This window comes from Prinia subflava, chromosome 2, assembly GCF_021018805.1.
Source record: "Prinia subflava isolate CZ2003 ecotype Zambia chromosome 2, Cam_Psub_1.2, whole genome shotgun sequence".
NCBI lineage: Eukaryota > Metazoa > Chordata > Aves > Passeriformes > Cisticolidae > Prinia > Prinia subflava.
Window position 1 is genome coordinate 43,373,363 of NC_086248.1, and position 15,729 is coordinate 43,389,091.

The following is a 15,729-nucleotide window of genomic DNA, read 5'->3' on the forward strand; positions in this document are numbered from 1 at the left end:
TGCACGGCACACCAGCAGACCCCCCACCTGCGGCAGGTCGTGGCTGCAGCTGTTAAGCGCTGTTAAGATCGTCCACAGACAAGCATGACATTAACACTTGTTTTGACGGAATTTACACACTCTTCAAATATCTTTTCCTTTGCACAAAACTTTTGTCTTATTTTCATGCGTCCCCCTGCATGTGCCAGCGGCAGATTTGGGAGTGAGCAACAGCAAGCGGCAGAGTCCAGCGCCCGGGGCGGCGGAGCCGGACGCAACCACAGGTGCCAAATGGCCTCCATGATGTGCAGCCAAGGAGGCTCCTGGGGGAGGAGGCTGCTGGCTGACGGGGCGAGCGGGGCCCTCCGGGCTGGCCCCGAGAGAAAGAGGCCCTCGGCGAGTGTGGGCTCCGTCGGGGCCGTCGGGTGGCTCCCGGGGGCGCGGCCGGCCCCGCCCCGCCCGGCGGCTCCCGCTGCCCTGGAGCGCCCCCGCGCGCAGCCGCCGGTGCCGCCCGCCCGCCCGCGGGGAGGGCGGCGGGGCAGGTGCGCGGCGGCTGCGGCGGCGTGAGCCAGCGCCGGGGCCGTGTCCGCCCGCCGCCGCCGCCCCTCCTCGCCGGCTGCCGCCGCCGCCTTCCCGCCGGGAGCACCGGTTCCCTCTGCCGCCGCAGCTCGCTGTCTCCTCCTTCTCCTCCGTTCCGTCCTCCCAGTGGCTCGGGAAGGCAAAGCCCCCCGCCGGGGGCGCCCGTCGGTGGGTGCTTGCCCCCCAGCCCCCGCGCTCGCCTCGCCACCGCGGCAGCCGCCGGCACAGCCCCGCTCAGCCCGGCCACCATGGCGTGCTGGAGGTAAGCGAGCTCCCTTCACCTCTTCCTTCGCGGGTCTCGCCCTCCCGCCGGCGCCGCACCTGCCGGGGCGCCGGTGGGCGGCCACGGGGAGGGGACGGCCGGCGGGTTTCTCCAGTGCCAGAGGAAAAGTTGCGCTGGGCGGAGGCGGAGCGGCGCCGCATTGTTGTGTGTGCGGGCGCGGGTGTTCCCTGCGGGCGGCGGCGGGGCGGGTGTACTTCCGGGTTCGCACCTTTCTCCCTTCGCCGCCGCCGCCGCGCCCCCTCCTCCGCCGGCCGCCGCTGCCCCCGAGCCCGCCCGCCCGGCCCCGGCTGTCCGCGCCCGAGCCGCCGGGACGGGGCAAGGGGAGCCGGGCCGCGCCGCCCGTCAAACGCGAACGACGACGGCAGCCGCGGTAGAGGAGAGGGTGAAGGGACGAAGCCGCCGCCCCCGGCGCCGAGCGGGGCGCGGGGCGCAGCGCCCCGCCGAGAGCCGGTAGCGGCCGGGGCCGAGGCAGCAGGCGCGGGGACGGTGCGACAGCCCGACGCCAGGGGGCGGCCCGCTCCCCGCCGACAGCCGCTGCCGGATGGCGGTGACCGCCCGGCGAGCGGCCGGGCCGGGCGGGGCGGGCAGGGACCGGCGTGGGGCGCCCGCGGCCCGGCGGAAGGGAAGGCCGGGGAGGAGAGCGGACTGACGGCGGGACGGGACCCGCCGGGCGACGCGTCCGCTCCGCGGCGGCGGGGGAGCGGAGGATGGGGCGGAGGCGGCGCGCCCCGAAGGGTGCGGGGCTCGGCCGCCCTGCGGTAACCAGCGGCGGGCGGGCGCGGGCCGCGTGTCACGCGCGGCGCCGTGTGCGCGGTGCGGGGGGTTTAACGCGAGTGGCGGCGGGGCCGCCATCTTGGATAGCTCCCGCCGCGGCGCGGGGAGCGCGGGGTCGCGGCCGGGCGCTGCCCGCCCCCGGGGCCGCGGGGACAGCGCGGGGCGGGGGCGCGGCCCGCCGGCGAGGGGCGGGCGGGCGCTCCAGGGCGCTGTGACACGCAGCCCCGCGGCTGGCTCGGAGGTGCCAGCCGGGCACGGTGCGGGACGCGGTGCGGGGGAGAACAAATAAAGTGCCGAAATGCCTCCAACGCGCCTTGCTCCTCCTTGTCTGGTTGCGCGCCCGCGGGCGGCAGGACCGCGTGGCCGCTGCCTCCACGGTGAGGGTACGGCCGCGGCGTCTCCGGGCTCCGCGGGCAGCGACCGTGTCTGAGCGCCAGCAGCTCCACTCGGCTGTTGTGTTATCGTAGTACACCGTACAGCGGGTCAGATAACCGGCTATCGAATGAGAACATTAATCTGAAAAGATGTAAACAGCAGCAACGCACGCGTTTGGTCCAAGATACTGTAAAATAGGCAATTCGCGTATTTAAATACATTGGGAAACTCTAAGTTAATTTTAAGTATCTTTTAGCTTTAACATGAGAGAATTACCCATTTTAATCTGATAAACATATTACCTAAAGAGATTTGATTCATTTACTTGTTTCTCTCTTACCAGTCGTTAGCTCGTTAGTGACGGTGAGTAAATGATGTACGATGGTCTTGCAGTGATGGGACAAAACAGTAGTGCACGCTACGCCGGTTTGTTTACAGACTTGACTCCTTCTCCTTATGTAACTGGTCTTGCCATTCTTTTTAAATAGGCCGTTCACAGGGCTGTGTTTTCTTCTTCACACCTGTTTTGGGATTTCCTGTCTTGCATAGAAATTACAAGTATGGAGAAGTGTCCTGTCATGGACAACCCATCAGACACTAAGAAAATAGTTACAGCTAAATTTGGTCATAGTTAATTTAAATTTAGTTGTGTACACTTTTAGTGGTATCTAGATATAACATAGTACAGAAGTGCAATAATGCATGTTTACTCTTAGACTGATACCTGCTTTGCAAAACTACAAGTCAGTTATTTTTTAGAACACACTACTGAAAAAAAAAACCCCAAAAAACCCCTTAAAGCTTCAGAGGAGATAATACTGACAAACTTGCTGGAAAAGTATTTTTAAGATATGCTACGAAGTCATAATTCTTCAAAGGATTCCTTTTCCCCTTCGGTATAAGAGTAGTAACAATCAATGTTAAATTAAATTATGACCTAAATTATTAATACATCAGGAAGTCAAGTTTCCTTTGCTGTAATGAAATGAATCATGTATCTAATGGCAAAGTTAGTGGTTATATTTGATGTTTGTCCCTTGCAGTAGTTACAAAAATGCAGCTGTACTAAAAACTCTGCCTGTGTGTGTGTATGACAAAAGTAACCATCTTCTACTCTGATCATTTTAAAATACATTCTGTAAAGGACATGTGCTGCTGTCTCACTATTATCAAAACTTTTTTTTTTTAAATGAATCTGAAAATGTATTAGCTGACATGTACTGAGATTTTCATCAGAGGGAAGACGGTGATACATAAGTGAAGAAGGAAACCCCACATGCTCTCTCTCCTAGGCCTGAACAGCTGCAGTCTAGGCCATTTGCAGGATGCAGTGGTAGGTCACACGCAGTGTTTCATGTTGCATCCTCGAGCACAGAAGTGAATTTTAAAGCTCAAGCGCTTAAACCATTTGTCCCTCCTCTTGTTCTGCTTTGTAACCCCGTGGCAGCGTTTTGTTTGCGCGGCAGCTGAAGCCCCGAGCGGAGAGGCGAGGCACCGCGCGTCGCTCCGAGCAGGGCGCCGGGCGGGAGCCGCTTTCCCCCGGCGGGGAGCGGCGCATCCCCCGTGGCCGGCGGAGCGCGGCGGGGCGGCCGTGCGGCCGAGGGGTCCGGGCCCGGCGCGGTGCCCCGCGGTGCCGGCCCCGGCCCCTCCTCCGTGGCGCGGCGCTGTCCGCGGTGCTGAAGCCCGCGGCCATGTTACCGCCGTCCCGTGCCGTGCCGGCCGTGCCGCGGGCGCGCTGCCCCGGGCGGCTCCGGGCGCTTCGGCGCAGGGGCACGGCAGGGCTGTGCTCTCACCCACGGCCTTTATGTAATGCACTCTATCGCGCCGGTATCGGATGCTGACAGCAAAATCAGTGGCAAATATTACAGCTTTCTCCTTCGGAACAGGAGCTCTCTCAGCACGCAGTTTGGTTTTTTTTATAGCCAGCTTGGGAAGCTTAACGTTACCTATAGAAAATGGAAGTGTGCGGATGAAACCAGCAAGTAAACGAGAACTTGGCATTTGCTATTTTTAACCACAGGTTCGGTTTATGAAGGGACATTCTGACAGTGAATATCAAAAGAGCATGTCATCAGTGAGAACAAAATAACCTCTCATGGCACAGGGAAGGTTCAGGAAAAAGCAGGTATCCATTAGCAGCAATGAAAACACAGGCATGGGGTTTTCTCCTTTTTTCCTCTATTTAAAAAAGACAAATTTAGAAAGGTGTGCTGTCTAGCAATCTTTTTTTTCCCAAAGTCACTTTAAAGTGCTGCGACATCTCTACTACATGAAAAACATTTAAAAGGTTTTTTTCATCTCAGAGACAAGCATTCATTTTCTGTAATTGCACACTGGGTGTTTCGAATACAGTTGCACAATAAAAAGCAAATATGCTCCTCTGCTATGATGTGTAGAGGCTGGGAAAAAAAAAAAAAGACAAAACCAACATGATGTGTTTCATATGGAAGGATAACAATTTAAAAAATATACATTCTGCTTCTAAAAATAGAATGAATTGATATGCAGAATGAATTGACCTTTAAATTAAAGGTCAGAGGTGACAAACCAGGACAAAGGTCATGCAGCTCATTTTCAAGCAATCAGTTTCTAGTTTTTTCATAGTTGAACAAAAGCTTAATTATACAGAAGAGTAAGAACTGTAATATTTAACTAGTCGATTCTAACAGACAAATAGAGGTAGTTTTCCACAGTTCCCTGTTTTCTTGAATGTAGTTCTATTAGGGAATTTTTTGTGCTGTTACTGATGCAAAAATGAGTCTGCCTTATATTAAAATATTTAAATGCATTTCTTAAGTTAACAGTTAATATTCCACCATCTGTACTTAATATTACTGCTTCAGAGATTAGAGGTTTGTGTATCCATTTTCTGCTTTTTAAGTGATTTTAGGGAAAAAAAAAAAAAAAAGTCCTGCTCGCGCTATTGTTTCAATAAAGTTAGACTGCAGGTCCATTCATTTGAGCATTCATGCACATACTTATTATTTCTAGCAAACTACTTCCCCGAAATCCTACTTCCAGTCTGCAGCATTCTGTATGTCCATATGCAGTAATTAGACAGACCTAATACCTGACTGTTTAACTAGTATGTGTATGTGATTATTATTTTATTATATGCACTATGATTCAGTGTTCTAACAATTTGAAGGTATTAGTGCAGTGTTTATATCAATAATACCAGATTTAAACCAAACCAAGCTTTCATAAATATTCTGAAGGTATTTAACAAATATTCCATAGGCTGACCATACATAGTAATGCAGCACCTAAGGACAACTACTAGAAATTCAACTGTTAAAATTTGTACACTCACTCACTAATAATTTTGTATCACATGTTAGGTTTTTGCTTTTCTTTCAGATACTGTATGTCCTGTATCTATTTCAGCTACTGATGTGCACGTTGTTTTTAAATTTTTCATATTTTCTTTTAGAGATTGTGATTTTTTTTTAGTTATATATCACTGATGTTCTTGTTTACTTTTTTTTTCTGGTTTGAATGAATGGCCTATCTCCACTAAAGTATATAAGAAATGACCATTGCATTACTTTATTTGTTCAGTTGTTTTAAACAATGACTCAGTCAGAAGCCATTGACATTCAGGATTGATGTCCACTCCCGTTGAAATGGGAAAGATGTGCACTGTACTATCTACTCTTCTAGGAAAGTGAAGATTGGTGTTTAAAATACAGACACTCATCTGCTCTTTAACTTCTACAGTGTTTGATTTGATTATTTTAATGGACAATATCCATATCAGTACTTGATAAGCTTGATATTACAAAATACAAATGATGATAAAATCCATCATCAGTAGTGCTCTCAAGTAATAATTCAGTGATTAAAAAAATCCAAGAAAAATGAAGAAAGGAGATTCTATGGTTTGTAGATAAATAGCACATGCAAAGAAGACAAAAATTCTGTGCAAAGGAAAAGATATGTGAAGGGTGTGTAAATTCCATCAAAACAAGTGTTGATGTAAAGCATCTCAGAAAGGAAGTATGAACAAACCATAATAAAGTTGTTATAAAAGTAAATTAAAAATTAATAATTTTTAAAAATAAAACCAGTAGTGCCATCAATTTTGAGGGAATGATATTAAAATCCTACTTGACTGCAGTATTTTTATAACCTAAGTGAAAGCTGTAAGTTGTACAAATACTGAATTCAGCTTGTCATTATATTTGTTCTTAATCTGATCTTTAGCAGGTGTTTTATTCAGTACTTCATTTGGGATTCTTTTGTTTGTGAATAGTTATCAAGTGGGGAAATAAAATCTTAGTATATGTAGTTTCTCACAGAAATAAATAACAAAATATATATGTGATCAAACTATGAAAAATGTTACTACCTATGATTTGAGAATTAGGGCTTTTAAAGTTCTTTTCCTTGCAAAGTACTGATATGAAGTAATTTAAGAAGTATAGAGAAAAATCCATCTGAAAACATGTAATAAGATCACAAGGTAGTTTTCTCATTGTTTTATTTGCTGTATAGCAAATCAATATGTGGCAATTTCAAATGCCCTTGCTAACAGTAAACTGGGAACAAAATACTTTCATATATATAAGAAATAGAACAGCAGTGTTGCATTGTTAAATTGTGTTTAAAAATTTTATCTGTGATTCACAAAATATTGTTTGAAACATATGTGGTTTACATTGCTTTTTAATTATATAGTATGATGATTGTTTAGTATATGTATATTCAAATCCAGACCATAAGAAATTGCAGATTTTACTAAATCAAATACACTAAATATGAGAATTGTATATCATTTCAGTCCTTTAAACAAAAATAACCTTATTCAGCATATTCCTTTGTTGTATATTATTAATGTTTTAAACTAAATAAATGCTAAATAGTTTTTATTACTAAAACAATTGTCAGTATAGTAGTAGCATTTAATTTTGAGGAGAAACTCTGATGCTGGAGTTGTCAGGATTTCATTGTCTCCCCTTCTGATATTGTAGAGTTCATTACCCTTTTTTTTACCATTGCCCAAAAGAATCATATTCCTAACAATGGTGGAAGCACATTTTACCTTTCTTTGTTCCTGTTCTCACTGTAGTCAAATGACATTCTTACACATAATTAGAAGGTGTATAACTGCATATTTGATCTTCATAAACTTCATTTCCTAAAAACCAAGATATGCTTAACCTCTTTTATATCAGGAAAAAAAGCATATCTGGGTTATTGCCCAGCTGTGTTATTTACTTGAAGCTACAGTTACCCTCCTTCAGATCAGTGACAAAAGTGAGTGAAATTAGCAAAGAAAGACTAAGTTTTAATTTGCTAGTTGTTCAATTAATTTTCTTAAAACAGCATTGAAAAAATATTTTTAACTATCTCACACATGCTTACTTTCATTTTCACGTGCTAGAAAAATACTGTAATGGTGTATAAACAGAAGTATGGAAGAAAAGCAAAGAAAATTATGGTGAAACAAAGAAAAAAATTGTGAGAGCTTTCAATTTTATCCACCCTGTAATTACATATGGACATTAACACTTGATTGTACCTTTTCAGGAAATCTTAATTTTTCTTATTTATCCATTTCAGAGTAATCAGATTGAACTGAATGAAATGAAAGGGGGGGAAAAAAGAGTTTAAACAATGTAAGCATCTCAGGAGGAAATCCATTATTTAGAATTGCACATTTAAGAATCTGTGTAAAACAAGTACATTCAGAGTGTCAGACAACACTCATTTGTGATGTTTGAAATCAAAATACTGTCAGCAGTCAAGAATAGTAAAAAAGGTTAATTTTTACCGACTGGTTCAAATAACAGTAAAGTTTGTTAATATATCTGCTCTTACTGTGCTTGGGTTCTGTCCACAGAGTTTTAAAATTTTGTATATACTTCGCAACATTCATCCATTTAAGGCTTCACTCCTGATAAGTTAACTAGAAGAAGATCTTTTTAACACTGGAATGTTTTTCCCTGTTCCTTTGCATCACTCTTTTCCTTGTTTGTTATAAAATAAAGGATTGGTGGGTTTTGTTTTCTAGTTCTTCTACTCTCTAATCATACTTATAATACCCAGCATGCGTTAAAAAAAATAATGCTGACTTTAGTCTAGGAAAAAACAGTCCCCTGGCTACCACTGTGGAAGAAACAAATTTAACATTTTTATATTTAATATAATTTTTCTTTTCAACTTACTTTTGGAGGAAAGTGTATATCTTACTTAAGTGGAGTAACTATGTCTGCTTTACTTTCTTGCAAACAAATTATGTTTCTAAATCCTTTGGCAGCAAACCTGCTTAAGGTAATGAATTCAAAACGATGCACATCTCAGATAATTCCTTTTAAATAGATACAATTTTGCTATTATTTTTTACTGATTGATAAGTTGTCAAAAATAGACAACATAAGCTGTTAAGTCAGTTGAATTACAGAATGTGCTACTTGTAAGGGAAAGTGGATTACCTTTGTTTGGTGTCTGTTAGTGTGCCTTTAACTGATTCTGCACTCTTCATTGTATTTCCTATCCAGCAATAATTCCACATGGTCTTCTCTTGCAGTACTTTTCATGGTTACTGTTATAGTATCCTTCCACATGCTGTGAATGCCTAGTTAAAATAAGGATTGCTTTCAAAGCTAGTGACTTTTTCTCTGAAAACATTTTGCTGTCTAGTACACAATTCCTCAGCAGCATTTATCTACTTACCTGCAGTTACAAAGTTTATGTAAATGCCAAGATAGTTTCACAGAGGAAAAATGCCAAAATACTTTTTTCTTTTGTACAGGAGAGTTCACCATGAGCCATTTCAGAGCCCAAACCTGCTTCCATTTAGACCAGGGTCTGATTTTGTATCTCTTTCAGTAGAATACAGTAAAATACATGCCAGAATAGTTTCTCATTCAAACTATCTATTTAAGTGAGTTCATAGAATTGAAATGCCCAGGTTCTTCTACAGTAACACATCTTATGCCAAGCTTTAGATACTGTATCAGGAAGCTTTTTAAAAACACTATAAAAAAATAGATATCTATTTTTCTGCTTAATAATCTATTATGTGACCCTCTAGAATATGTGATGATTAGAAATGTGTTACAAAATTACAGTACTGGAAACAGGAATAACTTGAACTTGTGCTGCTTCCTGCTACAGTTTTTAAGAACTGTACTTCCCTCCTTTGAATCCCAACACCACTCCCCCAAATACTTATTTTTAATCCCTTCCTAAACTGAAGCAGGCTACGTTCCAAAGCCAAGAAGCCAGGAACGGATCCTTTACTCTATGCTTGCATATTTCATTATGTTGCATAAATAATGCAAGTAAATCTGAAAGGCACAAAAGCCGCACAGCCACAGGTTGGCAGAACAAAAGAGCAGATACAAGAGATTGGGCTTCAGTGCTTGAAGGTGTAAAAGCAGAGTTAGGTTTAATAGTAGACAAAAGTCCACACAATTCCAGTGGAAAATTTAGTTACTACAAAAGAAGAGGTACTGAATCAGCTTGCCAGTGTTATTGTACTGAAAAGATTGTACTACCTCCTTTTCCAATTTCTGGTGTTGGAAAGGATTCAGGATATTTGACTGTAAGGGAAAAGAAGGTAGAGAAAATTGGTTTTCATTTGGCTTTGTTCATTCTTCTTCTGACTTTGCTCACTCCTAGGATATCCATTTTTTTCAAAGAGAGCAGGATAACTGTCCAGATGTTCTCTTAAATTGAAAAAAAACCCCAAAACCACAAAAACAAAACTCAGATTTCTCTAAAACAGAAGAGAACTGAGCTTATGTTTAAACAAGTTTATACTGCAACTCCTTGTTTCTCTTTGATGGGTTTTAGTTAACGCAGATTATTCAAAAAATCAGTAGAGGGTGACAAGAGGACAGGTTTGTCACAGGTGAGTTTCTGCATGCTCCTATCTATTCGTCCTTCATTTGTTAAGCAAACTGGACAACCTAAGTAACAAGAATACTTCAAAACCAAGGTATTTTCCTCAATGCTTTGTGCCATCTGCAGCAGGTTTTTTTCTGTGTGATATTTTTGTTGACATTATACGAAATCAGACAGGCCTTTTTCAATTAAAGCAAAAGTACACCTTTCATGAAGTGTCAGTCAAGTCACACATCTGTATTTGTATGACTGATTTTGTTTAGATTGAGACCTAGAATATCATTACATACTCTGCAGTTTTATCAGTCATAACTAAGAGCATTTTTCTGTTGATATTCATAAGTTGGCATTGAGTTACTATTTTGACCATGAAAGAATCCTGGAGAATTATTTTTATTGGCTTTTCTTAATCATATACAAGGTTGATTGTTTAATGGGTACAATTTAAGCATAGTAAAGCATAGTAAAGACAAGTCACTAGTTCTTAGGTTACCTACTGCAATTAAATATTGATAAAGGAAAAAAACCACGTTCCAATATTCTACAAATCTGTGACTTTTCCCTCTGTTGTCATCAACCGTGTAGCTTGCACAAGAGACTAATGAAAGGGGCAATGCTTTTACTGGTGCTGGGGGCGGGGGTGGGCGGGAAGCAGCACTTGATTTTTTGTCTTGTGCCTCGGTTATCTCCTTGTGGTTCTGATGAGCTAGGTAAGTCTCAAACAGTAGGTTTACAGGTCACTTCTTAGAGTCAATGCCCTGGCATTTTATGGTCTCCTAATGAGCCTTTAAACTGGAGATGAGGTAATTAAATACGGTACTCTGGGACAGTGTACTCGGTACTGACACCAACTCTCTGATTTTAGGTTCCTCAGAAGACGATGAGGTCATTCAAGAAGGTCTCCTCAGGCTCAGGTCAGTCTTCTCTACAGCGTCTTACGTATCTGTGTATGTGTAAAACGGAGGTACTTCAGCACTTCTGTCCCGCTGACTCATGAACGTAATCATTGGGTGGGATGGGGAAGAATCGCTGATTTTGTGCACAGGCTCCAGAGTTCTTGTTGGATGCAGTTTTGAGTGCTCTGTTTCTGTAAGAAAAATAAACGATTACATAAGGAAAGTTTATTTACAATGATGCCATGTCACATACCTGTCGCAAATGGTGGAAGCCCACGGGTTTGTATGAGCGCTGCGGGACCACCACCCCGGCAGACGCGCCGGTGGGCGCACACACCTCAGTCACTGACTAAAATTGATACTCGTGGAGTTACTTCCGTGCCGCTGTCACGCTACCGCCACGCACCTCTTCTGATAGTGACGCCTCACCCGTGCCGTCTGTCCAGCCCTTTGCCTGCCCGCCCAGCCCCTTTGCCCGCCCGTCCATCCCCCTGCCCGGCGTGCCCGGCCGTGGCGGCGGGCGGAGCTCCCCGCGGAGCGGCGCTGCGCCCCCGAGGGAGGGACGCGCGTCCCGGGACACCCGAGAGCCGCCCGGCCCGCGGGACGCGCTCCCTGCGGCGGTGCATGGCCTGGGGCGGGCGATGGCAGGAGCCGGGTGTAGCCTGGGTGCTGGGGCGGGAGGAGCCGGCCGTGTTACCGCCGGGCTGCCGCAGGCCGGAGCGCCGGGGTGCTTGCCCGTCGGGGAGGATGCGCTCCCCCGCTGGGACAGGCGCAGGAGCCGCGGTGCGGCTGTCCCGCCTGCGGAGACGGGCTGGAGCGAAAGCGCCCGAGGGGCGGACCCGCCCGCTCATCGTCCTGCGCCTGCCGAGCGGGAGGCGAAGCGGTGACACCGGGCCGTGCGGCTGGTACTCCCTGCGGGCCTTAGCCCTTTCAGACGGTCTCCCGCGACGACTTCCAGAACCTCCTTAAATCCCCCGGGGAAGCGGCCGCTATCTGTTGCAAATCCGCAGCTGAGAGACGCTTAATGTACGTGAGACCACATCCTGCATCCGAGCTCTCCGAGGGAGTGCCTCCCGCGTCCTCCCGCCCGCGGATCCCGCAGTAATTGCCAGTCCTTTTAGGGGTCCCCCGCACACCGCCGGCACGGCCGGCACACATGCACGGACGGCAGGGCGGGCCCGCGCCGCAGCCACGGCCTCCGCTTCTCCTTTCAACAGAAAGCGCTCGTAAAGCTCACGCTTGGGACCGCGCTCCGACCCCCGTTCGAGCAGGGGCGCCTGCGATGCTCGGGGTGGGCTGCCCCGTCCCCATGAGGGAGCAGGGGCGGGCTCCGGGCATCCGGGAGCGCCTGCCTGGGTGTGACGGCTGAGGAGCGCTGGGGAAGCTAAAAAACCGAGGTCCTGCGGCGGGCAGGAGTGAGGGCAGAGAGGCGCTTTCTGCTCCCTGAAATGCATTTCCCGAAAAGAGCCGTGTTTCGGGACAGGCGCGGTGCGAAGGCGCCTCTAGAAGCCCTGGAAGTTCATACCCCGCAGTCGCACGTCGGGCAAATTCCGTCCCTGCTCGATCGAGCCATGGCAAAGCGCAGTTGAGCCGGCGCTGTTTTGTTTACCGAAAAAATTTTTACAAATAGCATGCTTTCTGCCATTAATGCTCGCGATTTAAAGCGAGGGTAAGAAGTAAGAAGCCCGACCGGGGAGCTGGCGGTGTCCTGAGCGCCTCCGACCCTGCTCTCCCAAAGGCGCGGGAAGGCACGCCGCTGGGAAGGAGCCGCATTTTCTGGGAAGTGTTAAACAAAAGCCCGGGTGCAAAGCCCGGCTTTAGGGCAGGGTTGCGGGGACAGAGCCGCCGCCTCCCGGGCCCTGTCGAAGCCCCGAGCTGCCGCCTGCCCGCGGGACGCGCGGCGGTGCGGATCGGTCTGTCCTCCCCGAGAGGCACGGCCGCGCCGGGAGCGGGGCCCGCCGCCACCGCCGCCCTCGGCCCGGGCGCTGCGCGGCGGCGCAAAGGGAGAGCGGCTCTGGCGCCCGGAGTGTAGGTGACAGGGTTTTGGCGGGAACAGCTCCGCACCGGCACAGCCCCCCGGGCGTAGGGGCGGCGGGAAAGGCCCCCCCTCCGGTCACACATCTAGCAAGAGCCGCTGTCGGTAGAGACCGTGTAGGAGAACACGACAGGCAGCCCCGTCCGTCCGACGTCGGCGGGGCGGCGCCGAGCAGCCCAGGCCGGGCACGGAGGAGAGGGGGCAGGGGCGCCGCGGCGCCGTCCCTGCCCCTGCTGCCTGCCCGTCGGCCAGGAGCGCCGGCTGTGCTTTGAAATGGGAAGTGGGAGCAGCACCCCGAGCTCTGCTTTCAAGTGTAAAACACGCATTTTGTTTCAAATGCACGCGGCTCCGTCGTTTGTTTGGATTTTTGTGGGGTTTTTCCTTTTTTTTTTTTTTTTTTTTTTTTTTGGTGATTGTTTTGGGGTGGTTTTTTTTGGTTGTTTGTTTTTGAGGTGGGGGTCTATTTTGAGAGGGCGAGTAGTGTATGGGAGGGGGGAATCGTGCCGCTTTTGTCTTGTTTTGATTTTGTTTAGGGGAATAGAAGAAACCGAAGTTAGGACATTAAAAGCTTTAGGAAGGTGACAAATAGGAAATCCAACACCACTGGTTTTGGTTACATAGTTTCAAGAGAGCTCTTGCTGTGCATGTAGAAAGACAATGATTCCAGCTTCCTATAATTGTTTTTACCAAAATTAGCATCTGTTTAGCGAAATGTAAGGATAGAAATAGATTTTTTTTTAAATATGCAGACTATTACCATTAAATTAATTTTCCACGAACTGGCTTGTTCCGTAGGTTTCTTTTTTTTTTTTTTTTTCCTCTTTTCCCCCTCCTTTCATAATGAATTTTGGAAGGGTGTTGGTTAGGGTTCCTTTTTTTTTTTTCTTTTTTCTTTTTTTTTTTTCTTTTACCCAGAGAGTTCCCAGCTGGCAACAGCTCTCTACCTTCCACAAAACTTGAAAGGCTGATGTCCCTTGCAGGAAATGAATGAGTCGATAACATCTGACACCAGTGACCAGTCCAGTGACCCCAACCTTAATTCCACTAATACTGGAGGCCTGAAAATCTCAGTAAAGGCACATTGCAAATCCCACCCCCCTCCATTTTACAAAATCTGCACTTATTTTGCAACCTAAGAAAAAATTTGCAACCAATATATTTACATTCGTTTATCTGCGCGGTTTTGTAGTCTTTATTCATCGAAGAACATACAATGAATTTTCTTTTCACTGAAATTTGCTAACAAGACATTTTGTCCATTTAATTAACTCAATCAACTCGTTTGTGTCTGTTTGACCAATATTCTAGCCTCTAAGGAATTTTTTTTTATACCGAATAACGGTAAATAAATCAGTCTTTTAAAATAAAGACTAAAAAAGCTTTACTAAACGGGTATTTCCTGTCTTTTCGAGGGGAGGGGCAGAGGGATCTTGTATTTTATATATATGCCATTCTGCCACAAGATATGTAGCTATGGGCAGCTCAAGTAAGAGGTGTAAAGATTGTTTTCTTCCGGTAACCCTAATTTCTTGTTCATAACTGATGTTTCACCTATATTAAAATCTGGTACATTTATTATATATTAGATATCATCTGGGTCATAAGATCCATGCATATAAAATTACTGGAGATTTAATATTGTAAAATAATCGCTATTGTAAGGGGGAAAAGGAGGTTATGAGTCAAAAGCAGTGGTATGTTGCACGAATTCGTAAGGCAGGTCAGTGTAGGAAGTCGACCTCACTGTTGAAATAACCTATAGGAAATTTACGGTTGAAGACTGCAAAGGAATTTCAGGATTTAAAGCTTCTGCTCCACTTGCCAGGGTGCTTCTATTTGTACACTCTTGCCCACCCTCGCCTCTTTCTTGCAAACGATCACACGGAGCCTCCACCTTGGTGTTTCACACAGAAATGAGGCGCTAGCAGGGGAATTGACGCTTTCCTGAAAGGCAACAAAAGGAGTAAACAGGCCCATGGGGGCAAAGGCGTTCCCCTTAATTGGGCAGACTGATGGACGCCACTTCCCAAACAACAGCAAGTGCTTTGCAAATGCATAAGCCCCTTGCATTCAGGTTCTGCACGGATCAGTTTGTTGCCTTGGCTTTTGTTTGTGTGTCCTTGGGATAAGAGAGGATGCTGGGGGGAGGAGGGGGGAGGTTAAAAAGAAAGTCAGAGTCCAGCTTTTTACAAGGTATGGGCAACGTTTAAAACACACACACACGTATATGTACATGTATATGTACATGTGTATGTATGTGTATGTTTATATGTATGTTTATGTGTACGTGTGTATGTATATAAAAATACCGCATGGAAAGACAGGTTAATGCGAGTAGGTGGTTACGAGGACAGAATACTTCCACCTTTACTCTAAAGGAGTTGGACAGATGGAAAAGAAAACTAATTCTCCCTTAACTGTTTGTTTTTCACGTTTATAAAATGTTATTTTAAAAGCGTTTGGCGGAGCGTAGAGCTGTGGGAAAGGCTGGAGGGCAGGGCCAGAGCTGTGTACCTGTGAGCGCGGAAGGGGAGTGCCTTTGCAAAGGGGCTGTTACCAAGCCCGTTACACATCACACATTTTTTCTCCGAATCGGATCCCCCTTCCCACTGGCAGTGAAGACTTAAAACAGCAGTCCTCGGTCACTGTTATTTCTCCCCTCTTTGTCCTCTTCCCCCGAGGCGCTTTTTTTTTTTTTTTTTTTTTTTTTTTTTTTTTTTTTTTTTTTTTTTTTTTTTTTTTTTCCCTCCGTCTTCTCCAGTAAATCCCTCTCTCTGTCAGTCCTCTCCCAACTGCTGATTGAGGTTCACTCCAATTCTCGGCTTGAAAACTGGGCTCTTATTTAGGAAGTCATTAATCACATCCCCTCCCCCGGAAAGAGATGGCGGAGAAACCTGTGAAGTACAATTCGTCGCCCCATCCCCCTTCCAGAAATGTTGTGAAACGCTAGATCT

General features: G+C 46.5%; 1 protein-coding gene across 1 annotated transcript in view; it reads left to right on the top strand.

Annotated features, from left to right (window-relative positions):
* The first annotated feature begins 751 nt into the window (after positions 1-751).
* The window catches only part of LIN28B (lin-28 homolog B), a 98,342-nt gene continuing 83,364 nt past the window's right edge, over positions 752-15,729 (top strand). Inside the window, exons 1-2 of the mRNA XM_063389717.1 lie at positions 752-820; positions 10,710-10,758. Coding sequence (XP_063245787.1) covers positions 10,725-10,758 — 34 coding nt within the window. The 5' untranslated portion in view covers positions 752-820; positions 10,710-10,724. The remainder of the gene's footprint in view (positions 821-10,709; positions 10,759-15,729) is intronic.